This window comes from Schistocerca piceifrons, unplaced genomic scaffold (genome assembly GCF_021461385.2).
Source record: "Schistocerca piceifrons isolate TAMUIC-IGC-003096 unplaced genomic scaffold, iqSchPice1.1 HiC_scaffold_866, whole genome shotgun sequence".
Taxonomy (NCBI): Eukaryota; Metazoa; Arthropoda; class Insecta; order Orthoptera; family Acrididae; genus Schistocerca; species Schistocerca piceifrons.
Window position 1 is genome coordinate 524,098 of NW_025729131.1, and position 27,265 is coordinate 551,362.

Consider the following 27,265-nt stretch of genomic DNA (forward strand, 5'->3'; position numbering starts at 1 on the left):
CGTCTTCTATGCTTTCTGCCAATAAAGGCAATATTTGATTCACCTTACTCCCACTCCAATTTAAGGTGTTCATGATGATAATCCCTAGGTATCTAGTTGAAAGGAGAGCCATTAAATTTGTCTGATCTATCGTGTAACTGATGTTTTTTAACAGTGTAAAAAGGCTCATCGGATTCCATCTTACATCGCTATATATATATATATATATATATATATATATATATATATATATGACGCACCAAGAAGGAATTGTCCAAAGGGGACGAAAATCGGTAAATGTGATGTACATGTACAGAAAAACAAACGCTTACAGTTTCAAAAAAATTGGATGATTTATGCAAGAGAAAGAGGTCCATAAAATGCATAAGTCAATAGCGCGTTGGTTCACCTCTAGCCCTTATGCAAGCAGTGACTGAGCTTGGCACTAACTGACAGTGACTGTCCAGTTGACACATTAGAAAGTCTAAATCCCGAGCTGGTTTCGGGGTGCTGAGCATAATGCTCCAAACGTTCTCAATTGGGGAGAGATCGTGCCTGCAAGGCTAACTTAGGGCTGGCAAGCACACGGAAAAACACTAGAAACTCTCGCCGTGTGCGGACGGACGCTATCTTGCTGAAATACAAGCCCAAGATGGCATACCATGAAGGGCAACAAAGTGGGGTGTAGAGTATCGATGACGTACCGCTGTGCTGTAAGGTTGCCGCGGATGACAACCAAAGTGGTCCTGCTATGAAATGAAACGATATCCCTGATCATCGCTACTGGTTGTCAAGCCGTATGGCGGGGAACAGTCGAGTTCGTATCTCACTGCTGTTCGGGACATTTCCAGACACATCTTCGGCCTGAACTGAATGGAGTATAAATGCACTCAGTGATGATTCCCGCTTCGAAATGAGCCCTAATGACCAGCGAAATCGTGTCCGGAGGCGCCCCAGAACCCTTCCGCTGTCATCCGCGGTGCTCCTACAGTACAGCGTTATGTCATCGACATTCTACGCCTCGTTTTGTTGCCCTTCGAGGCAAGTTATCCTGAGCTTACATTTTAGCAAGATAACGCCCACCCGCTCACGGCGAGACTTTCACCTGGATAACTTCCCGTAAAATACTAGCAACCATGCCTTTCCTGACAGAAAACCACGATTCCAGTTGCACAACTGAGACAATTCTGTATGAGCACACTATTTGATCAGAAGCCGCTTGCCAGGGACGGCGTCAAACGTCTTGAATTCAGTAAGAACGGTGTTCAAATTCCTGTCCATCCAGATTTAGATTATTCGTGATTATCTTAAATGATAAGTTTGGAAAGGTCTCGGCTGATTTCATTGCCCATCTTTCTGCATCTCAAAGTATTTCGCTGTCGACTACTCGTTAAACTGTGAAAATTTGTCTACGTTTCTGTTTAATTAATCAATAAAACACTCTACTATGGTAAAATACACCGTGAAACTCACTTGAATTCCGTTCACAAGAAAAATGGCAGAGTACTCAAAATGCCGGGTTTCTTTCTTACAGCATTGCCATAGCAACAGTGGCAGATGTGAATACAAACTACGCTGTTTACCTATCGATTTATTTAACAGTATCAGCAAACAAAATTTACTCTGACGATATGAATATTAAATCGTTGCAAGAAAACCTACTGTTGTGTTCTCTCTCTAAGCCCACTTCTTGTTCCTGTCAAGAATTCTATAGTTCTCCTCAGCGAAGTACTATTTTTTTTCTTCTTCGCAGTGTGTTGTTGCATTGCCGTAAAACAGAACTATGCAGCCTCAGTACAGAAACCAACATGTAATTTAATGCAAATATCTTTATCTAGCTTAAGTCGAGTTTTTCAGTACGCTGCCCTTCCTGAGTGCTAAAAGTTGTATCCGCCACGTCTAATCATCTCAATATGTTGACGTTAGTGTTTTGAAACGATAAAATTATGAAAAAAGTTTCCTTCTTCATCATTATCTCCGCACGGACGAATCCTTCATTTCCTGAACCGGTCTATGTTTTTTGTTGATTTTCCTCTTTTTTGCTAGCGTAAATCTCACTTAGTTCCCCACAATTGTTTCTAGAAACCAATTAGGAACATGAGGATAGCTTCGCGTAGCGTGCTAATAAACACACCACGTTTCTACATTAAATGCAAGGGTATGCAGACTAACTTTACAGTGCCCAAGTCGATTTCCTTCTCCATTCATTTCAATTCGAGTTTTTACTCCATCTACACTGATGAGCTAAAACATTACGACCACCTGATTAATAGCTTGTTTGTCCGTCTTTCGAACGAAACATCATTCTGTGTATCAGGGATCCGACAGTTTGGTGGTATGTTTGTGGAGGTATGTGACATTAGATGTCTACACACACGTCATGTAATTCGTGTAAACAACGGGCCGCCGATTTGCGTAAGCGGTGATGGCGTCCGGTAGCGACTCAGATGGGCTCCACAGGGTTTACACCGTGCGAGTTTTGTCGCCGAGACACGAACGTAAGTTCGCTATAATGCTCCTCAAACCACTGTATCATTATACTGATGGGAGCTGAAGAAACGATTTAAAGTTTGTAGTGGAGCCGAGACTTGAAACCAGGTCTCATTTCTTACTAGGCAGGTACGCTAGCCATTACACCACCACAGCATCATCGCTGCACGGACTACCCCAGTCAAATGCTGTCCCTAACACAAACTTCAGTTCAAAGCTTCAGCTTATTTTCCTCTTCTCAGATCGTCGCTACTGCCAAGGCTCTCCGGTATTGGAATAGCACCCCTTTTAATTCATTTCTTCAAATTCCATTATTACCGTAGATAAAGATGAGACTCAACTGTCTCGAGGAAAATTTAATTATATCAAATCCGTAGCTCACTTAGCACGTCTCTGATTCCGAAACATATACTGCTGGAAGATGACATCGCCGTAGGGGAAGGCATCAACTATGAAGGGATGCAGGTGTTTCACAGCTTCACAGCTGTCTGCGTGTCTTCGATTACTACAAGAGGTCCCATGAAAGTGCAGGAGAATATCTCGCATAGCATAATACTGCTACCACTTGCCTGCGTCGGTGGCGCGCTGCACGTTTCGAGCCGCTGGTCACCTTGACGACAGCGTTTGCGGAGACGATCAGCGACCTAGTGTAGCAAAAATGTGATTCACCCGAAGAGCCGACATGTTTCCATTGAGCGACGGTCCAATCCCCATGGTTCCATGCCCACTGCGATTGTAATTGACGATGTCGTTGGGTCAACATGTGTAGAGGTCAAGGGTGGTCTGCTGCGGAGCTCCATGTTCAACAATTTACCATGAGCGGTGTGTTCTCCTAAACACTTGTACATGCGCCAGCATTGTGCTCTTTCTGCAGAAATACCAAAGACAACCATCTACCCTAGTTTACAGAGCAGACAACCCTGCGAAATCCACGTTCTGTGAAGAATCGTGGACGTTCAACCATTTAGCACCTAGTGTTGGTTTCACTGTCCTTCTACCTTTTTCCGTAGATGCTCACGACAGTAGCACGTGAACATTCGACCAGCTTCGCCGTTCTTGAGATACTCGTTCACAGATTCTGCGTAATAATAAGCTGCCATTTTTCAAAGTCGTTTATGTCAATAGATTTTCCCATTTGCAGCCCATAGCTTCGATAGGGTGACCTGTCCGTGTCTGCAGTGCTTACATACATTTCATAGCGAGTCACGTGCTCGCAACGCCACCAGGAGGCATCTAATGTCGCGGTGGCAATGGTCATCATGTTCTGGCTCATCAGTGTATAATGACCTTGTTGTCAACGGGACTTCCACCCTGGTGCTGGTTTCTGTTTGTATATTTTGCTTTTGAACTCAGGTGGAGCTACGATAGGTTACAGGGAGTTCCTTCGAGCGTTGCGTGTAACACTGTAGAAAGGCACTTATTTTGCGTTATGTACTAGAAACTCAAATCTGTAATCTAGTTTGACATGACTAAAATGAGTTTATGTGTACACCGTGGACAGGCTTTAAAAGAAATTTTCTGTTCTATGATCACCATGGTGACCGAAATCCAATGAAGCTGATTTGTAACATCGTTAAACAAAAAATATCTGAAAGAAATATAGTATCACCAATCCTTTGTCGGAAATCTTGAAGGAGCTGACGAAAAGGAGCATAGAAAAAATAACAGTGACATACTGGCCAAAAACGTATGGGCTCGTTCAAAATACTTAAAAGAACATTAGCGTTATGATGCTCTACCATTTGGCCCATTCCCAGTTCAACTCACGAACATAGCGTGGGAAGAATGATTGTCGATAAAGCTCCTTGTAACATTAAAATCCTCTCATTTTCTCGTGACCATTTTTACATCTACAGCTATACTCCGCAATCCACCTTGGGCTGTGTGGCAGAGAGTGATTGTGTTCCACTGTAATTCCCCCCTCCGCCCCCCCCCCCCCCCCACCGGCCATTCCCTGCTGCACTCACGAATGGCGCGTGCGAAGAATGGTTGCTGTGCTGGTAAGCTTCTCTAATTTTATGTTCAAGTTCTTTTACCGAGATAGACGTAGGAGGAACGTAGCCTCTTGCAATTTTTAGCAATAGACTATGCCGTGGTACAGAACACCTCTCTTGCAATATCTGCCACAGGAGTTGGTTAACCAGCACAGGAAAGCTTTCGTGCTTACTGAATATACCTATAACGAAACGGGCAGCGCTTCTTCGGCTCTTCTTTATTCCCTGCAGCAATCCTAACTGGTGGGGATCCCTTATGACGAACAACATTCGAGAATCCGTCGAATGAGTGTTTTGTAAGCTACCTCCTTTGTTGACGGACTGCTTTTCCTGAGGTAGGGACTGAAGAAAACGTGACGCCACAACAGTACGTCAAGTCCTTGTGTGTTAGCTCTCATGTGACACTATCAAGGTGCCATATTTCAACAGGACAATGCTCGTCCACAGTTGGCACCTGTCTCTATCAATTGTCTACATGATGTTGAAGTACTCCTGTGAACAGTAAGATCCCAAAACCTGTGTCTGATAGAACATGTGTGGGACCTGCTTAAACGTCAACTCCGTCTCTGTGCCACTATGCAGCATACCCTGTAACGACGGTTGTGGGACAGCTTCTCCCAGGAGAAAATACAACAGATTTATGACACATTTCCTAACCGAATCAGAGCAGGCATCCAGACCAGAAGGAGTGCAACATCAAAACTGATAAGTGGCCTCTAATTGCCAAGTCAGCTGTAAATCTCACTCGATTTTGTGATCACTGAAATAACATCAGATATTCTCTCAACCGCAGAATAATACCTCTGTAGAATCCGGTCGGCGTTGCAGACGAAACGTCATTCACGATATGCAGACCAGGATGACCGCAGACTGCCAGGCAAGCCTGGCAACAGGCTGTGTGTCTGTGTGTTTACGGATTACGTCTGCTGCTGTGGTCATCGCTTGGAAGTCGCTCCGCCAAGTGGAAATTTTCTAAGCGTCACGCTCGGTGTCGAAACAGCTTCTCAAAGGTCACAGATTTCTCTGTACCGATCTGTGCGGTCAGCGAATGTTCCCAAGCAACTGCTCACACAGCTGAACAGACACTACACGCGGTATGGCTGTGGTGTCCTCACAGCAACACTAATTTATTGGCCATGGCTCTTCATGTCATGTCAAATGAGATAGTGATTGGTTCGTAATCAGTTCCGCATCCCCTTTTGCCAGAGCTTAACCAATCCCACGTGCTTCGCCTCTGCCATTGCTTGTCTTGCGACGTCGCTGTCACAGTTGTAGTTAGCCTATCTTTATTGTCCCTCTTAAGACAGTAAATGCTCAGATGCCTTTAAATTCTCTATTGAATACACTATACTTCCTATTTAGTACAAATGGCTCGCAGAAGCAATCACTCACAGCAGTCGTTGAAGTTTCGTTCTTTAGACACGAGTATGCTGCACTTGCTATCACCATTTGTCCCTGTGATATAGTGTATATCAACGATTCTCTGAAATCCCGGACTGTGCGAGATGGCTTGGTAGGAGCTAGGAATTGAGAGGGAGTGCAAGGTTCGAATACAGTCCGCAGGTTCAAGTAAATGCAGAAATAAAGAGGCTTGCGCAGGATAGACTACCTTGGAGAGTTGCATCAGACCAGTCTTCAGACTAAAGATCACAACAATAACATTGTAATACACTATGTGATCAAAAGTATTCGGACACCCACAACAACATAAAGTTTTCGTATTAGGTGTATTGTGTTGCCACCTACTTCCAGGTACTCCATAACAGCGACCTCAGTAACCATTAGACATCACGAGAGAGCAGAATGGGGCGCTCTGTGGAACTCACAGACTTTGAACGTGGTCAGGTGATTGGGTGTCACTTGTGTCATACGTTTGTACGCGAGTTTTCGACACTCCTAAACATCCCTAGGTCCACTGTTTCCAAAGTGATGGTGAAGTGGAAACGTGAAGGGACATGCACAGCACAAAAGCGTAAGGCCGACTTCATCTGCCAGCGCTTGTATTGACAACAGTAAAATTCGGAGACGGTGGGGTTATCGTGTGATCGCGTTGTTTTGCGTGGCACTATCATAGCACACATTGATGTTTTAAGCATCTTCTTGCTTCCCATTGTTGAAGAGCAATTCGGGAATGGCGATTGCATCTTTCAACACGCACTAGCACCTGTTCGTAATGCACGGCCTCTGGCGGAGTGGTTACACGACACTAACATATCTGTAATGGATTGGCCTGCACAGAGTCCTGACCTGAATCTCATTGGAATGTTTTGGAAAGCCGACTTCGTGCCGTTACTCACTGACCGAGATCCATACCTCTCGCCAGTGGAGCACTCCGTGAAGAACGGACTGCCATTCCCCAAGAAACCTTCCAACATATGCCTGCGAGAGTGGAAGCTGTCAGTAAGGCTAAGGTGGGCCAATACCATATTGAACTCCAGCATTGCCGATGGGGGGCGCCACGAACTTGTAAGTCATTTTCAGCCAGGTGTCCCGATACTTTTGATCACATAGTGTGCCTCTCCACAATGAGCTCAGGTGAAGGTGGCCCACTTGGGCTGCATCTGTACGTGACATTTTGCCGAAAGCCAGACAGGTACACTTTAACTAAAGCGTTTGCTTCGCTCTCAAAGCGTTTTTCTGCTTTTAACGCTGACTGGCAACAAGAAGGACGCTGTCAAGTTGAGTAAAGCTTTCTACTTACAAAGTGAGTGAAGCATTCTACTTAAAAACAAGTAAATTTGTTGATGGGTTGCTCCCTTCGTGTAGCTGAATGCAAACACTTGAAGTAATTCTTAGATGTGTCCACGAGAATGTCCGAGCTGGAATCCTCTGGGGAGACTTCACCCAAGTCACGGAAGTGACATAACAAGGAGCCTGCGTGAGAACAAGGCGGCAGTTCGCATGTTATCCGCCAGTCGCCGCCAGGGAGTTTTCGACTCACAAGATCGGAAATTCAGTCACCCTATATAAAGACTGGGAGGCGTCAGGATGTAATCTTGACCGTTCACTGGGTCAGAATGTAAATTGCGCTCGCAGTGACTAGGGCGATACTATGGAAAATGAAGCACACTCTAGCACGGAGGCAGACAGGAACAGAGAAGATCAGAGATAGAGGAGAGGTCAGACAGTAATCGAGAGATTGGACAGTCAGTGCGGGAAGATAACGATCCATCGATGAGTGAGAGGGGGACACAGAAGAGCCGGAGAAGAAGTGATTTTTCTGTGGACGCTAATGAGCCCGGGAAGCAGTTTCACATGAAATATTTTATTTTTGCGTTCTAGAAGCATGTAAACCTATTTTCGGCCTTTGAGTCAGATGCATGCATTCATTCCGTCGTATATCGTCACCTTGTGATATACTGATTTCCAATCCCACGTTACGTGGACAAGCAATCCGATGCTTGAATTTTTATGCGCTCGACTACATTTTCCTTGCCTGATGTCAGTCACCAAATTTCATACTGTCACCGCCTCCGGAAGGAAATCAACATAGACAAAAGATGTCACACATGAGAACAATAACATTCACAGCTGCAACCACGACCGGAGGTGATCACCACATCGTACCGGCATCATATCGGTTGCCTAAGCCTGCAAGTGATGAAAAGACGTTATTCACTCTTCATGCTTTCCCAGTTACTAAGTTCGTGTCTGTGCTCAGTCGAAATAGCCATGAAATATTACTTCTACTGTTTATCTGTGATTAATAATAATAAACGGAGGTATTTTGAAGTATTTGCCACTTTTGAATTTAATTCGCTACATTTTTGACCTTATTTACGTATCAGTCCCTCAATCAATGGAATTCATTTATTATATTTTTTACACTCAATGTGGACCGATCTCTTATTATTCTAATTCAGTTTATCACGTTTTGGCACCCATAATGCCGACCTTACAAGGGTTCCGAATTGTAGCGTGTAACTACCTCACTGCGTGACAAACAGCGTACTGTGATCGTGTTTTGAATTTGAAGAGTTCGTCCACACATGGGGTACCCTCTTCTTCAGCACGACAATGCCAGACCACACACGTGCCCTGGAACGCCTGCAACAATCCGTCGCCTCGGGTTCACCGTCGCCGATCGTCTTCCATACAGTCCCGACTTGACAACATCCGGTTTTAATCTGTTTCCAACACATCAAACAACTTCGAAGACTTCACCTTGGTAATGATGGAGCGGCGCAAGAAGATGTGAGGTCACGGGTGTTATGATTCTCGTTGTCAGTTGTTATTATGACAGGTGGACAATGCTAAGTAGAAATATGTATTGCAGGTATGGCAGTGAATTCGGTAAGGAGCTGGCTGCACAGTCTGAGATAATTAGTAGTCGTTTGTAAAAAATAATGTATATTGTACTTAACCTGTGTTACAGGCTTCTTCATACGCTGCATACATATAATTACATACATGAGAGGCATTACTTATGCCATACTTGACTAAGCGCCTTGTTAGAGGTTGCTTCGTATCAGCTGAAGGCTATGATATACCTAGTTGAAGTCCCAAGCTAGAGTGGACGAGAGCTCGCTAGATACTTGTGCACAAGCCGCGGAGCGGCGCTAGTCGCGACTCGTGGGTCCAGCGATATATATTACGGATCGCGGTCGATCTCAACCCCTAACAAGTGTGTATCTAACGCTGATATCACAGTGGGTCCCTCAACAACGTCATACGTTCATGCATGACGGTATAAACAAATTGGTTTCTCGTTGGGAGAAATCTGTTCGTCGCAAGGGTGACGATGTTGACAAATACAAGGCCCAGTCACATTAATTTGAACACCGCGTATATTCGACGTCATCATGCAGTAACAAGTGACAGACAGCAAGTGGCGGCACTAATAGTGGACAGTATTTAAAGTGTCTCAGGGAAGGGGGTGGCCGCGCGACCGCTGCGGTCGCGGGCTCGAATCCTGCCTCGGGCATGGATGTGTGTGATGTCCTTAGGTTAGTTAGGTTTAAGTAGTTCTAAGTTCTAGGGCGCTGATGACCTTAGAAGTTAAGTCCCATAGTGCTCAGAGCCATTTGAACCATTTTTTTGAAGGGGGTGGGGGGACACAGAAAAGAGTGCAATCGTTATCGTAACGCGGAAACTTGTCGACTCATTTGAAGTCGAAAAGGGCATACATTGCCTTTCGGGTGAAGGGCGGAAGCATTTCTGCAACAGCTAAATTTGTAAACGGTTGGCGTGCCGCCGTGGTTCAAGTACACCGTACCACCGTACAAGGCAAGATGGTGCTATACAAAACAGACGCCGAGGCAACCGCGGTGCACCATGCGCCACAGATCATAGGGCAGAACGACTACTGCATAGATGTGTACGTGCGAATAGATGTGCAACTGTTGAGCGACTGACCGTGCAGATGAACCAAGGGGATACCGACAGTGTCTCCTAAACGACTGTTCAGCGAATGCTGCTTCGTAAGGGCCTCTGTAGCAAACGCCTGGTTCATGTACCCATGCTGACCGCTGTTCATCAGCGACAAAGGCTGGAATTTGCTCGCCAATAGCGCAACTGGACATCCACTGAATGGTGACAGGTGGCCTTTTCGGATGAATCACGTTTCATGCTGCATCGGGTAGATGGCCTTTGGCATGTACGGCATGTAGCGTCTGAAAGCAAACACACTACAACAATTTCCGCGGTATGAGGGAGTGTTATTGTCTGGGGAATGTTTTCCTGGCGTTCCCTGGGTGATCTCGTCATTCTGGAGGACCCAATGGATCAGAACAAGTATGGGTCTGTCTTTGAGGACCACATGCGTCCCTACATGCAGTTTTCCCCCCTCGGCACACTGGCATCACTAGCAGGACCATACAAAGTGTCACACAGCTTGCAGAGCACCAGGATACGTTTACCGTACTCCCATGGCTGTCAAACTCCTCGGATGTAAAGCCAATCGAGAAACTGCGAGACCATCTCGATCGGGCTACTGGCGCCACGAAAGCTCAGCCGAGAAAGCTAGCGTAGCTGGCCGCGGTATTGGAGTCGGCCTCACTCCAGATTCCTTTCGTTGCCTTCCACAACCTCTCCTAGCACGTCTCGCATTAATGTGGCGGGACAGTGTGAACAGATAGAAATGAAGAACAAAGATACAGATTGTCAGTAACATTTGTTTTATTTGGAAAGTTTTAAAAGTTTTCACTTAAAGAACGGGACCCAATTGAAATACAATCAGATATATGTTAACAGAAAAGTACAGTTGTAAGACTTTTTCATATAATTGGGTGGTACATACCTACAGATAATGACAACACATATCAGCTGTTATTTGGCATCACCCCTTTTGGCCTACACATGTCCAGAATTCAAGTTGAACTGAGGCTGCTGTTTAAAGCTATCTCACAACTCAGTGACTAAAGTTCATAAAGGTATATTTAAAACTGTGGCCTTAATCCTCTTCTAACTGCTATCATTAAATTTGCTAGAAACCAATATATGTGTAATGTTCCTAGAAATATTTATATGTAATGTACTTCTCTAATGTAATACAAAAAATAATTATGTACATATCGATATCCAAGAACACAAAGTAGTTCATATTACTACCACTCTGACTGTAAAGAATTTTTACAGCTTTAACATCACTCACCTGTTGTAGTCACTCTTATTGTATATCAAAAAAACATCTATTTCCTTAAAATTGTGAGCTTTGTGATAAGAAATAACCCAGGACAAATACAATGTATTAGTGTAACATGATGCATGTACAGTGGGTGACATAGTCATGAATGATGTACACTGAGGTCAGCTGTGAGATAATTGTAAACAGCAGTGTTATAACCTTTAATCATTAATAAATTGCGGGGATATACAAAAGTAGAAACAATAGCGGGTTACATGCTATTAACTCCGTATCTGTCATTCGACTCCCGTGCCGTGACATGCGGCCGGCACCGTTCATAGCCAGGTGGCGCTCCCGCGCTCGGCCGAGCTGCGGAGCGCCTCTATCGCCGTGTTCGCGTACTGACGTAGCGGCACTTTTAAATCTCGTGGCACTGTCACAACACTTTTCCCCCCTTGAAAAAAAACACTCACTTCCTTGGAGACACGGACAGTGCGGAGACATCCATGGCCTCTTGGGAGGCCCCGAGAAGATCCCGCGGAGAAACATGAGAGTGTGGTCGAAAATGTCCAGGACGGAAGCTTGCACCTGGAACGCGCCTCCTGGACGAGATGATGGGTGAAAACTCCGGAGCAGCATCCAGAGGTGTCGTGGACCTGGGGGTGTGTTCCAGCGAGATGGGTCCCGGAGAAGGCGGCGTCGCGACTGGGGCCGGTTCCGGCGTACTCGGAAGCGGTAGCGACGTTGGCTGCAGCAACACGCCCGGAAGATCGGCAGCAGCTACAGGACTGGCTTCTCGGGCTGGTGGAGACGAAAGAAGGGGCGGTGGCACCGGCGTGGCCACCACTCGTGGGCGCATCTGGTCGTAATGGCGAATAACCATGCCATCGTCCGTACGTATTTCACAAAGCCGGCGGCCGCGAAGAGCCTGGACCACCCCTGGAATCCATTTAGGGCGAGATCCATACCCTCGTGCCCACACGTCGGCGCCCACTGAGTATTTTCCCGCACTAGGGGACACAGTACAAGGCCTGACAGGGTGAATCAGGTGCAGTAGAGTGCGCAGTTGGCGGCCATGCAAGAGTTCAGCAGGGCTGCGATCACCCAGAGGCGTGAAGCGATAAGAACTCAGAAATTGCAACAGAGCGTCATCTGTGGAAAAATCACTAAAGAATTTGTTCATCTGGCTTTTGAAAGTGCAGACAAGGCACTCGACCTCCCCAATTGATTGCGGATGGAAGGGCGGTGCTGTAACATGATGAATCCCTTGTCCAGTACAAAAATCACGGAAGGCCTGTGAAGAGAACTGAGGGCCATTGTCCGTGACAATCGTGGATGGAAGACCTTCTAGCGCAAAGATTTTGGACAAAGCCAGTGTCGTCGCCGCAGTGGTGGGCAACGGACATCGAACAACAAACGGAAACTTCGAGAAGGCGTCAATCAACAGTAGCCAATAAGTGCCGAGGAAGGGGCTGGCAAAGTCAGCGTGCACCCGTTCCCACGGCTGCACCAGATCAGGCCATGGGGAGGGCATAATACAAGGTGCAGCCAGTTGTTGAGCACACTGACCACACGCAGCGACCATGTGGGCGATGTCCGAATCAATACCAGGCCAATAAACGTGCCTGCGGGCCAGGGACAGTCCGAGAAATCCCCCAATGGCCTTCATGCAATAGTTTGAGAACATCTTTGCGAAGAGAGGCTGGCACCACGACCCATGGAGATTGCCAGAAGAACAACACCCTCACGAACAGAGAGATGAAGGCGCAAGGCTTGGTAGTTGCGAAGGGCATCTGATGCCCGGCCCTTGGTCCTATCCGGCCAACCCCGTTGAACAAAACCGATCACCTGATGCAGGACCGGGTCCCGCGCAGTAGCCGACGCGATCTGCGAACCTGTAAGTGGAAAACCCTCGACTGCACGACGTTCTTCCTCATCAATGTGGAAACAGAGTAGTTCATCGCGATCGAAAACCGGGTCGGGGCCCATTGGCAAACGCGACAGTGCGCCAGCGTTGGCATGCTAGGCCGTGGGGCGATAGTGAATCTCATAGTGAAAATGAGACAAGTATAAGGCCCAACGTTGCAGGCGGTGAGCTGCCTTATCAGGAAGCGACGCCGAGGGGCTGAACAGACAGACCAGCAGCTTGTGGTCGGTGATGAGGTGAAACTTAGAACCATACAAAAAAACGCTGAACTTTTTGAGAGCATAAATGATAGCGAGCGCCTCCTTTTCGATTTGAGAGTAACGCCGTTGGGCATTGTTGAGGGTCTTGGAAGCGTAGGCGATGGGTCGTTCCGACCTATCCTCATACCGATGGGCGAGAACAGCCCCTAGGCCATACTGTGACGCGTCAGTCACCAGAACCAAGTGCTGACCTGGACGGAATGCGGCAAGACAAGGCGCCGACTGCAAATGAGCCTTCAGGCGGACAAAAGCCTGCTCACACTCGTCGGACCAGCAGAAAGGAACGTTTTTGCGTAACAGCTGATGCAGAGGATGAGCCACCGCCGCCGCGGAGGGAATCAATTTGTGATAATAAGCAATCTTGCCTAGAAACGCCTGAAGTTCTTTGACCGTAGACGGCCGGGGTAGAGCGGTAATGGCCGCAACGTGCTGTCGTAGAGAACGTATACCCTCACGGGACAAGTGGAAACCACGATAAATAATGGAGGGTTGGAAGAACTGTGACTTGTCCAGATTGCACTTCAACCCAGCCGAATGCAGAACCCGAAACAGTGAACGCAAATTGCCAAGGTGCTTCTCAGCGGAGGCCCCCGTGACATAATGTCATCCAGGTAGTTGATGCAGCCGGGAATGGAAGCCGTGAGCTGTTCCAAAAACCGCTGAAAATTGGCCAGCGCGCTAGCGACACCAAATAGTAACCGCTGGTACTGATACAACCCACAAGGAGTGTTTATGACGAGAAATTCCTTGGAAGACGCATCCAACGGCAACTGATGGTATGCCTCCGATAAGTCAAGTTTGGAAATGAACTGGCCCCCAGCGAGCTTGGTAAATAACTCCTCAGGACGGGGAAGAGGATAAGTGTCAAGGAGGCTCTGAGCGTTGACAGTGGCTTTAAAATCACCGCACAATCGCAGACTCCGGTTTGGTTTAGAAACCACCATGATTGGCGATGCCCATTCGCTGGAGGCAACAGGAAGGAGAATCCCTGAAGCTGTTAACCTGTCTATCTCAGCCTTGACAGGCACACGCAACGCCATCGGAATAGGGCGAGCTGTAAGTTTAAGAGTAATGTGGGCTTCAAAACCCTTGGCCCGACCCAGACCAGCAGAGAACATGGACGAGAATTCAGAACACAATCCATCCAGCTGTTGATATGGAATATCCTCAGATATGAGGTGCACATCATCATCAATGGATAACCCGAACAACTGGAAAGCATCATAACCGAACAGGTTTTCCGTGCCCGCATGATCCACCACATAAAACGTGAGGGGCCTAACAACAGACTTGTAGGCAGTAGAAGCATCAAACTGGCCAACGATAGGAATTTTCTGCTTATTATAAGTTCGCAGATTCTGCGTAACGGGAGACAAGGGACGAGAGCCCAACTCCAAATATGTGCGAGAATTAATGAGAGTTACTGCAGAGCCAGTGTCCACTTGCATGCGAATGTCTTTATCCAGAACACGAACAGTAACAAACAACTTATTTGTTGGAGAAAGCACACAGTTAACATCCATGTCCGATGCCTCGTCCTCGCCGACAGGAACTTTAGGGGACTGACACACAGTGGCAATGTGGCCTTTTTTCCTACATGAATTACACGTGGCCCAACGTTTTGGACACGTGGCCCCGTCATGCTGTATGAAACAACGTGGACAAGAAGGAAGTGCGGAACGAACCTGCTTCTGTGGTTGCTGTTTTCGCTGCGAGTGTGGTGGCCCAACGCGACGTTGTTGACGCCAGTGAACCGCCGCCACATCGTCGTTCCCCTGTGAAACAGGCAAATTGTTCACGTCGAAAGTGGTCTGTACAGCGCCCACATCACACCACACGTCTATTTGCGCACCAGCAGCGTGAGCCACTTCAAAAGATTGAGCGATGCTGATAACTTCCGACAACAACGGGTTTGGCAGTTGTAAGGCATGTTGCCGAACTTTTTTATCAGGAGCAAGCCGTAGAATAGCGTCCCGAACCATTGAATCAGCATAAGACTCATGATGAGTGTCCGTGACAAACTGACATTTCCTACTCAGACCATGTAGTTCCACCGCCCAAGCCCGGTAAGATTGATGGGGCTGTTTACGACACCGGTAGAACGCCACGCGGGCGGCAACGACGTGGGTGTTTTTTCGATAATAGTTAGACAATAATTCACACATTTCTTGGAAGGACAGAGAGGCAGGTTCCCGCAGAGGGGCTAACTGAGATAGCAGCTGATAGATCCGTGGGGAAATCCAAGATAGAAATAACGACTTACACATAGGAGTGTTGACAACGCCGAAAGCCAAGAAGTGTTGCCGCAAATGCTTCTCATAATCCTCCCAGTCTTCAGCGGCCTCGTCGTAAGGAGGGAACGGAGGCTGAGAAGAGGAAGACAGACGATGAGTAAGCGACGTCGACAACGCCTGAATAGCAGCCGTCAGCTGCATTTGTTGTGCCTGAATAGCAGCCGTCAGCTGTGTTTGTTGTTCAATGAGCACTTGCATAAGCTGTTCCATGGCTGCCCCGACACGAACACACAATTCCACTACGCAAGAAAAAAAATACCCGACGTTGTCGCCAAAAAGTGTTATAACCTTTAATCACTTATAAATTGCGGGCATATACAAAAGTAGAAACAATAGCGGGTTACATGCTATTAACTCCATATCTGTCATTCGACTGCCGTGCCGTGACATGCGGCCGGCGCCGTTCATAGCCAGGTGGTGCTCCCACGCTCGGCCGAGCTGTGGAGCACCTCTATCACCGTGTTCGCGTACTGACGTAGCGGCACTTTTAAATCTCGTGGCACTGTCGCAACAAGCAGCCTCAGTACAATTTGAACTCTGGACTTGTATAGTCCAAAGAAGAGCTATGCCAAATAACAGCTGAAATATGTTAACTTTATCTGCTGGTATGTACCATTCACTTTTATGTGATATTTATACAACTGTACTTTGGTGTTAACATGTGTGCAATTGTATTTTAATTGGTCCCTGTATTACTTCTGCAAGTGTTGTATTGCTACTTGAGGTAGTTAAATTCTTCATAGACATTACTTAATCAAATTTTTATCATTATTTAGAATACAGCATGCAAATGTGAGGAATATTATTCTTCACATTTGTGTGTTATAAACTAAATAACAATAACAATTATCTTCACAACTGCTGTTTCCAATTGTTAGCATTGATGATGTTAGAAAACTCGAGCCTGTTTCATAATTTTTAATGTTACCTCCCATCATGCCCTTAAATGAAGAATGTCCTACCCATTATCCTTCCCACCCCTCCCAAAGTGATATTCAGCCACCCAGCAAAGTTACACAATATCCTTGCCCATCCCTATTCCGCTCCTGGCTCATACCCCTGTAATAGACCTTGATGCGAGACCTGCACCCTACATCCTCCCATCACCAACTACTCCAGTCCAGTCACAAGCATCACCTATCCCATCAAAGGCAGGACTATCTGTAAGAGCAGTCATTGATCCACAACCTAAACTGCATTCTGGGTGGGCATGACAACCAACAGGCTCTGTGTCACCATGAATTGCCACTGAAAAACTGTGCCTAAAAACACCTGGACTACCCAGTTGCTGAGTATGCTGCCCAATACAATATTCTTCACTTTAATGACTGCTTCACAGCCTGTGCCATCTGGATCCTTGCTACCAACACCAGCTCTTCTGAATTGCACAGGTGGGAACTCTCCCTGCAATATATCTTATGTTCCCATAACCCCCTAACCTCAACCTTCATTAGTCGCTGTCCTTCATGCACCTATCCATTTCCCTGTGCCCTCTTGGGTGCTACACAGCCTTCTATGCCACCAACACACCCAGTCATTTTACCGCTCTCCTTTTCCACTTATCCCCTCCCCCTCCCCTAGCCACTGTCTAACCTCCCAACTGCACATAGCTGCTCTACCCTCTCTCCACCTTGCCCCTGTATGCTCCCACAAGCAGCACTTTATTGTCACCCACCCCATCCTGCTATCCATGCCCCAGCCACCTCCTTACCCCCACCACCAGATTGATTCTCCCATCATGCACTGTTGCTTGCAGTCTGATCACTGAAGCCAGAGACAATGGTCGTGTGTGTGTGTGTGTGTGTGTGTGTGTGTGTGTGTGTGTGTGTGTGTGTGTGTGCGTGTGTGTGTGTTGTCTAGTTCACAAGAAGGCCTTCTGGCTGAAAGTTTAGTTGTTTAGCAGTTTCTTTGTTGTACCTGTCTGTGTATCAGCATCTCCCCTGTATGGTGAGTAGCAATCTATCATTTTCATAATATTGTCATTATTCCATCATGGATTTTCCATTGCTTGATTTTGTTCATGCTTTAATTGTGTGATATACTATGTTCCAGGCCTTTGCTAGATTTTGTCATTTTAAATACAACTGCTTCAATTTATATACCAACAAAAATGATAAAAGTTTGAAAATAAAAAATAATTAAATGGGTAAAAATCTAGTCACCAAGAGCTGTTGGGAGAAAACACATATAAAGTATTTGGAAATGCAGAAGCTTTTGGAGCCAGTGGCTCCTTCTTTGGACAGAAAAGTTGATGACTTTTCCATAACTCCCTCAAGTTCCTAAACCTTATCAGTCCTTTTTCTTCATCCCTCTTTCTTTCCCTTCAATCCTTCTGTAAGAAGAAGGAGCCACTGGCTTCAAAATCTTCTTCAATTTGTAGTTATTTATGGAGAATTGTGCAGTTTCTTTATTGATATAATATGATTTTTTTTCTTTGCAAGATTAGTGCTAAACTGCATAAACGTATTTACGAATTTTTCACTCAGTACATTAAAAGGAGATGCTACTTTTCTGTTTATGCCGTTAATGTAGTTTACTTGCTGTTGTGTAATGTATATCTTTATGGAAGGGTCAGTGGACTTAACTGCTACACAATGAATGTGTTTGATCCCAGGTATGGTTTCCACAGGGGAGGACTGGAACAAGATACAGTCAGTATCATAAAAATTAAGGCTGGCATTCATGGTCAGGAGAGAGGTGTGCAAAAATTAGGATTCAAACATCCATTTATGATGTAAGATGGCATATACAGCAGTCATCAGTTGGGTTTGCACAATTCTCTGAACCTGATACAGAATTTGTTCAATAGAAACAGCTGGTAAGTAGGCATTGTTATGTTTTGAATAGTGTTACTATTGAGCATGTCCATATCCTTGTTGGATGAATGTAATTATTTCTCTAAATATAGCAATTTATTTTGTTATGAACCTCTTGACATATGGTACTAAGTGGCAAATGCAATCACAGGAGTCATATAGCAAACAAAAATTTTGTAAAAATCATGCTGTAGCATAGAAACATACCATTTTTGTTGCAAAAAAAACTCTGAACGTATCTGTGTGATGGTGACCTGCAAACTGACCCATTATGATATCATGGAATTCTCGAACCATTACAATATATTTCCTATTATGTTTTTGGTGAAACCAGTGGATTCCAGGTATTGCAAGTCGACTTTCAAAGACACCAGGTGGTACAGACATAATAAGGTAAACCTGAAAAAGATGACAATGTTTAACCCTATATGTATAATAGACCAATATGAAATATATGACACATTAAGATGTAAAATTGTAACATTATCTGTGGACTAGTAACATTCTGTTAAAGTGCTGAAAGGAGTTGGTACTGAATACTGTGATCAATAATTTGCTCCCACTCCACATATGGTTGCACCTGAATTTGTCCCATGTAATAAATAGGTGGTCTCAGCTGACTTGTGTGTGAGTGAGATGCATTAAAGAATTTCACTCTGTGAATTCAGACTGTCACTTCAAAATGGTAGACAAGAAGACAGTACAGGTAAATGAGCTAATGACAGGGGTGGCCTGACCATGGAAAACACTGTTAATGCCAAAAGTGGTCCTCTAGATCTGGATACCATGAAATGTATTACCATTCATTCATTTTGCAAGAAGACAAACTGGTTAGTATGACTGAAAAATTTTTTTTCATCCTTTCTAATGTATAGCCACCTCCAAGCCAAGTGGCAAGCTATTCTGACTCTCACCCTGCAGTGGTACTTTTTATGATAGCAACATGTCTCACTTACTACTATAGTGACAAAAGATTTTCATGGAGACATTTGATTTTTGTTAGTAGTACAGAGAGTAATGTCTACTGTGTACATGTTTCTTTTTTAATTTATGTGCAGATATGAAAGGAGAAATGTGAACACTGTCCATCAACAAGACATGATGATGAGTGAGTATCTTTACTTGTGCTGGAGAAGTCATTTACACTTTGCCATCATGGCTTGGGAATGATGTGAATTCCTGAGAAGAAGAGCTCTGGACTACAATGATCTCATGCAGGAACAAAAGAAGTATGTCATAAGGCATGTTATTATGTGGAACACGTGGATTCAATTTCTGGTACTGCCAGGGATTTTTCCTTAGTGGGAGGACTATAACATAGTGCACTCAGCCTCACAATGCCAGTTAAGGAACTACTTGAATGAGAAGTAGTGGCTCCAAGATCTGAAATCTGAAAGTTGACTATAGTTGGGAGAGCAGGGTGTTGACCCCATTTCTGTCCATACCACATCTGCATGATGCCACATGGCAGACGATTACGTGGTGACTGGTCAGCTTCATGTGGTCTTCATGGACTGATCACTGAGTTTAGTTTTAATTTTCTAATGTACAAAATTGTCTCTCAATAATCAGTCATTTCACTTTATCAAGAATTGCATATGCAGAAAATGTCTTGTAAAAACATAAAGCTGCACATGATGTTTGCCAGTCCCTCCATGTAGCTCCAACAGAGTTCTACACAAACTCGCAGAACTGTGTACCAAGTGCACTGAACTGAATGGAAACTGTAGAAGAATGATAGAGATAAGTACCTGTAGTGATATCTTGTATTATGTATTCCAATTTCTCTATTTTTTAAAGAGCTATGGTAAACAAGAATTTTGGGTTTTATGAAATAATGATCGAGATATTATGAACCATGAGAAAACAAGGAAAATGTAAATGACACTTCCATTTCATTTTGCTTCCCTCATTTTATTAAACTACTAGTTTATTACTAGCTTCATAATTCTTGAAAGTACTTAGAGAAATACTGAAACAAAGCCTCAAGTAATTACAGTTTAATTTAGGAGTGTGACAAAAGTTCAGTACTTGATGGAGAGCCTGTTTTTGTTTTTGGTATTTGAAGCAACAGCATTTTGAGGAAGCATCCAAGTAAGCTTTGTGATGAAGCATGTCCCTGGCATTAGGTTACATTATTTGCTCTGCAGTGGGATACTGAGTGTTGCTGTAAAGAAAGAGTTTGTTGGTGGCTGCCCATTCAAATGATACATGAGCAGTAGTCATGCCAGGCTAAAACCATCAACAAAACTTAGAAGTTAGTTTGTGAATCATCTGTGTGGTCCTTCTCCATTCAATTCTGTTTTGCTAGTGTGTGGAGTCAGAATATGTAATGTTAATAGGACACATGAAGTATGTTGAACAGTGATGCAGTATGTGGGCAGGGCTGCGGCAACATTTGACACAAATAAAGCTAACACAGAGCCCAACAAGTTTAACACAGAAATTGTATCAAGATCAGAACATCACCTTTTGAGATGTTAGGAAGACTTTAGACATTGCCAATCTCATTTCTGTGAACAAATTAAAGAAAACGTAACCTCAAGGTAGAATCTGATTACAAGTTCTTTTCTGCCTTTAATTGTCCAGTAACAAGGTACTCTAAAATACATATACAGACATACTCATGTGACAATTTACAAGAATGTGAATGGCATAAAAGGCTAGGTAATGGGAGTGCCAATGAGTATCTCACTCTAAGAAACATAGTGAAAGACAGTCAACTAGTTAACTACAGAAAACACACACACACACAAACGAAATATTACACACACATCAAGTTCTTTTTCACGAAGAAATTTATATAGGAGTCTATCACTCACATGTTCAGTGAGAAGGACACTTACAGCAAATGTGTCATAGCAGTAAACCTTTGTGGGTACCTTCTTTTTATTTCTGTTATAAGGCGACTAGAAAGTTCCATACATTTTGTCATGTGTTATGGTTACCCTTTGAATGTTGACATTTTGTCACTTCTTTGCTTATTAGTCATGGCTAGTAAAGTTTCTGGGACACACTCAAGTGAGCACAGGTGATAATCAACTGTGTCCAAATCCATGTACAATGCAGCTGCCATCATTGGTAATGCAAGTAAATAGGCCAAAGAGGAGCATGCTCAAAAGCCAGTAATGTAGCACAGTTCAATTCGCAGCAATGCCAGCTGTACGACAATACTTGAAGCAGGTAAGATGCAATGAGAATGAGACATGAAGGGGCTGTAGCTGCATAAAGCCACACTTGTATGCAGTTGCACATGAGTTGTGGCACCTAGGGGCCATGCAGTACCTGGAGACCCTGTGCAAACTATTGTTTTCACATGCTGCAGGTACTAATGTTAGCCTGGGAATGCTCTTGCAGTTGTGGTTGACAGTTTCCAAAACTGCCTTCATGTTTTCATATATTGTACATTGTTATCATAGTCATGTTCTAGAACTACCTTCATCTTGATGTCTTTAATTTCCAGTTGGAAACCATGAAATTCAATGAGATATTTGGAATGCCTACACTCTAAATCTGTCCCCCTTTCTCTTTTTCTCTTCTCCTCATTAAGTTTCTTGCTTTTCACATACATTTCTTTGTACAGCATATTCTATCTCCTCCCCCCCCCCCCCCCCCCCTGCCCTGCCACTCATGCACCTCGACACCCCATCATTTTTCTAAAAGGTCCTTCTCAAATGTATATTGATTTTGTAAATTATTTAGTAGTAAAGGTAACTACTTACTGAATAGCAGAGGCACTGAATCATCAAAAGGCACATAAACAAGACTGAAAACTTTGATAGCATTTGTAAAAATCTTATTTTGAATTGAAATACACACACTCACACCTCTATGGTTACATTGTGTCAGGGTGCGATTTGTGCTTTTACCAGTGGGGGGGATGTCTTAGGGGGTTAGTAGAATTATGTATGTTACTAGCTTGGACCGTGGTGTTACGCATGGTTAAACAGCTATTTATAAATAGATGTTAATGCCGAAACTCACTACTGACGCGTATGCACTATCAGAAAAGCCATCCCTTGTTATATCTTTACAATTACATTATAAGTAAAGCTTATTTACAAATTCATCAACATACGGGTACAGATATATGAGGGGAATTCAAAAAGTAGAGGCACATTTGTGAAAAGTTGAACTTATTCTGATGATAGAAAACTGAAACATATTAATAGTATTAATAGTAAAACTTATTAAAAACTTTCAGTGTTCGGCTCCACAAATTTAAATTATATGTAAAGTTTTACTCCAGTGCATGGGAAATAAACATCCCAGGTAGGGATGCATAAACTAAAACCAGAGGAGGGGATGTTCTGATGCAGAGGGGGGGAAATCCCCCCAATCCCCCCATGCAAATCGCACACTGCATTGTGTCAGCAGAATATGCTGTGCTGCAGCAATTCTACAATCTGCTGTTTGCAGCCATGCCATCCAACAAGCTAATCAACACCACCACCAAACCAAAATGTTCCTATCAACACCAAGATGTAGCAACACATCATACCAAGAGCTGGGTGAAAACTGCAACAGCCAGATGAGCAAGGCATTTCTCCACATAAAATCTGGTCCCCAAGAGCACTGAACCACAATAAGCCTCCAGTTGCAAATACCAGCAGTGGACAAGGTACATCAATATGGAAATTGAAAGACTACACGTAACTAAAACTGAATTTCTTTTGTGAACTGCTAATCTGTATGTTTATTTTTGTTATCTCTTTCATTATTCATTTTATGCCTTTGCTGTGTCAAAGTGTGAAAAAATTTCCACTGAACAAATTTAAAATGTTGAATTAACTATGTAAATTTATAAGATTACAATTAATGTTACTTAAAAAACTGTGTTGAGGAGTCATGTCAGGTCGAAGGGGCAAGAGGAGAAAGGACTAAGGGAGTGGAAAGGGGGGGGGGGGGGGGAGGGCTAGTGAACAGGGTCTGATGGTCTGATCACTGGGATGGAATCAGTTGGTGCATGAATAGGAATGGAGGAGGAAGAGAATGTGCATGGGATAGGAATGTGACTAGGGCTCTGGCACTGGTGAGTATAATAATACAGGAGTTGATAGGAAGGGAGGCTGTAGAGAAGAGAGTGTGGGTGCAGGATGAGTTAAGTTAAGACTCTGCAGCAGAGTTAAGGTGGGTGGGGGGCAAGGCACTAGTGAAGACTGGAGCCCAGTGAATTACAGGAGCAAAGGACCTATTGTGAGAACAACCTCTGTGTATGTAGTTCAGAGAAGCTGGTATTTGGGTAATCGTTACAGATGATATGGGTTGTGAAGAAGCCATTGAAATTGAGCATTTGTGCTCAGCAACATGCTCAATCTGTGGATGGTCAACTCTGCTCTTGGTCACAGTTTGGTTATGACCATTCATTCAGATGAACAGCTGGTTGGTCACATAAATGCTGTGCAAAAATTACAGCAGAACTAGTATAGCACATGACTACATTCACAAGTGGCCCTGTCTCTGATGAGGTAAGTCAGCCTGTGATGGGACTAGAGAAGGATGTGATCAGTGGGTATACTGGACATGTCTTGTACCTGCAAGGAGTGGCAAGGAGTTAGGAGTGTGTGTGGCATGAGAATGGATCAGGAAAATGTATAGATTGGGTGGACAGCAAAATACAATTTTGGGAGGGAAGGGAAGGATTGTGCGTAGGATGCTCCTCATTTCTGGGTATCTTGATAAGTAGTTGAAGTCCTGTTAAAGGGTATGCTTCACATTTCTACTCTGGAATCATATTGGTAATTATAGTGGTGCTATTTTGCATTAGGTTCAAGGGTGTTGTTGGAGGATTATGGATTTGTGAGGGAATGGCATGGGAAATCTGTCATTGGACTACATTTGGAGAATAGTGCCTTAGCGAGATGTTCAGGGTAGTAGGGAATGAAAGTCTCATCACTGAATATGCACCTTCCTTGGGTGGTTTGACTATATGGGGATGATTTTTTTTCATGTAGGTTGGATGACAGCTATCAAAATTCAAATACTGTTGATAGTCAGTTGGTCTCATATGGAGAGAGGTATGGATGGAGGCATGAGAGAGGTGGAGCTCAATGTCCAGAAGCTTGAATTTGGGCAGAGAATGACCAAATGAAGATGATAAGATGCTGAGGCTGTGTAGGAATGACGACAGAATGTTTTTTCTCTGGCTTCAGATCATGAAGATGTCATCAATGAACCTAAGCTAGACAAGAGGTTTGGGGTTATGGGTGTCTAGAAAAGATTCCTCTAGACAGTCCATATATACATTGGCATAGGCTGGTGGCATGTGGGTCATACGAGAAATCAATGATGGCCTGTACCAGCCCTGCTGCAATTTCTGCACACATCCAAATCTACTCTGCTCAGCACCATAACTTTCCTCATCCTGTAGCCACAACCTCATCTCACGGTCTTCCCCTTCCTCTATTCTGACACCCTCTGCCTATCAACTCCTCCATATCATTGTCATCATATGCTGCAGGAACTCTTGCTCACATCACATACCTACCCTATGCTCCTGCAGCCTCTCTTTTTCATATTTCTGTCCTAAGCACTTACTGCCTACCTCAGCCTCCTCTTTTCAATCCTCCTTCCTGCTCCTTTCTTCCTTTCTCCCTTGCTCACCCCTCCTGACACAGTCCCTAACCACAGTCAAGCAACAGAATTGCAGACCCAGCACACGTGTGCAGATGTTACATCATTCTCACTATAGGTGCTTATCTCTCATCCTAGTACCTGAGTGCATTTTATTCCTTTTTAATCTTCACAAGTGGAAGATCAGCTGCTGTGGAACACACTGTGCAGCCAAGAGACCACTAGATCTGATTTGATAAGACTGAGGTACTGGCAGCCACAAGTGGAATGTATGAAGGGCTTCAGGAGAGGCTATAGAGAGTGCAAAGTACCTCACTAATTTTAATCTGAAACAGGAGTGTGTGAAACTAAATGTTGTCTGGATTCTGGCACTGGAGAAGATGTGGCTTCATGCTTATGCATGGGAGTGTGTAGAAATGGAATTTTACTTCAACCAGTAGCAAGCCAGGGTGTCCATCAGACCTTCAAAAATGGTTCAATGTCCTTTGCAGATGGGGACAAAATACTGGGTTTCAACAAGAAATTCATCTGACCACAGCATAATTGCCCAGAATATTTTAATAAATATCTTAGTAATTTTATACTTCCTTTTTCATCTTCTGAAGGGAAGTACTAGCCAGCAGTTCTGAATTTTCCTAAGGTATTAGAAAATAAGTTTAAGACTTAAACTCACAAAGATCCATATTATATCAGTTAAAATGCTGCTACTAGAAGTTATATTAAATGCTAAATAGATAGCAAAGCTAAATACGAAAGTAATCCAAATAATTTCTCTGTGTAGCTCCTATTTCACAGAAGAAATTTATTTAAAAGCTTGTAGTTTATCTTGTATTAAAGTCTTACATACTTACTTTCACAGATTCTGTTTTTCTGTGAGAACTTATCTGTATATGGCTGATATAAAGCCAATATTAAATACAAACTAAGCTGATAACCTTTAAGCTGACTTGCTTCATATCACTGAGATACATCATGTAAGTAATCTGTGAAACAGTAAACAGCTAGCTGACAGACATTATCCAAGTCACAACAACACAAGTAAAAGTTTTATACAGTAAGTCCAAAAGTTGAGCTGTGATGCATTTACATTCCTTGATCAATGATGCAACCACATCTCTATTATTCTTCGTGATACATTGAATGTGAAAGATATACATTTTAATTATCAACATATTTCAAGGGCAACTTCATTTATGGAGATTTACCTTCAAATCTTTTTCTCTTGCTTTCAGGAGTTCCATTCTAAGCCAGCTCCAAATTCCTAAAGGATCATCTTCCAAGGCAGCTGCATTTCCTTCTGCAATGTGGTTGCTATTAAAAATCACAAGGACCAGCCTCAGGGTATTATGGACTTCAGAATAACAGCCTGTCTTAGAGAATAGCTTCATTGACTGAAAAAAATGAATAAAAAGTTATGTTATTTTCTATTTTTGTTGTCAACAGTTATGGAAAAAAGAAGTATAAGCAGTACAACATCACTGTAGGTACTGTACCAAAACTAAGAAATTAGTAATTACATTGAAATGGAGAATACAAATTTTTGCAGTACAAATATATTGATATAGTATTATGTGGCTGTTCAGTGACAGCATTTCACTTGTGATGGAACTAAAAGATCCAGGGATTGAATCCCAGTCAGACCACAGATTTTTGGTTGGTTGGCTGATGTGGGGGATGGGACCAAACAGCCAAGTCATCGGTTACATTAGATTAGGGAAGGATGTGGAAGGAAGTCAGCCATGCTCCTTCATAGGAACTATACCAGCATTTTCCTGAAACAATTTATGGAAATTACAGGAAAACCTAAATCAGGATGGCTGGATGTGGGTTTGAACCATCATCCTCCTGAACATAAATCGAGTTTGCTAACCACTGAGTGACCTCACTCAGTGTGGATTTTTCAGTCTTCACTTGTACCTATGACTGACCTCTCAAAGACATGGCACTTCACCAGGAATGACATGTGGTTGAGTTTCCACATTAAATTGTAAGATCCCTTCCACAAATTGGATAACTAGATCAGTCAGGAACATGCAAGTCATAGGCATCCAATTTAAAGACACACACCAGGCTACTGAGTCTCACAAATTTATTATTTTTACTTTTAATGTGCTCTTTCATATTTTTTATTTACATCTTTGTGTCAGGTGAAAATATAGTGGTTCCAAATTCATATTTTTCCAAATTCACATTTGCCAGAATTGTTGAAAATTTTGCAAAAGGTAATATTCAAGCAGCATCTCAACCATCTGGCTGTTGAAATCACAGTTTGGGTTTCTAAAGGTCAATTTTTGGGAAAGCAATTTAGAGTTACAGCAATACTGTGCCTAATTCGCTTGACAACAAATTGCAGCCTGCGAGTGTATT

The 27,265-nt window shown here is 43.8% G+C and overlaps 1 protein-coding gene across 1 annotated transcript in view; it reads right to left on the reverse strand.

The window, feature by feature from the left end:
• Window positions 1–26,139, reverse strand: part of LOC124771028 (L-dopachrome tautomerase yellow-f2-like) — a 32,888-nt gene extending 6,749 nt beyond the window's left edge. Inside the window, exons 1-4 of the mRNA XM_047249269.1 lie at window positions 26,104–26,139; window positions 18,533–18,724; window positions 15,598–15,601; window positions 14,218–14,221 (exon numbers count right to left, since the gene is read on the reverse strand). Coding sequence (XP_047105225.1) covers window positions 14,218–14,221; window positions 15,598–15,601; window positions 18,533–18,724; window positions 26,104–26,139 — 236 coding nt within the window. The remainder of the gene's footprint in view (window positions 1–14,217; window positions 14,222–15,597; window positions 15,602–18,532; window positions 18,725–26,103) is intronic.
• Window positions 26,140–27,265: the final 1,126 nt, after the last annotated feature.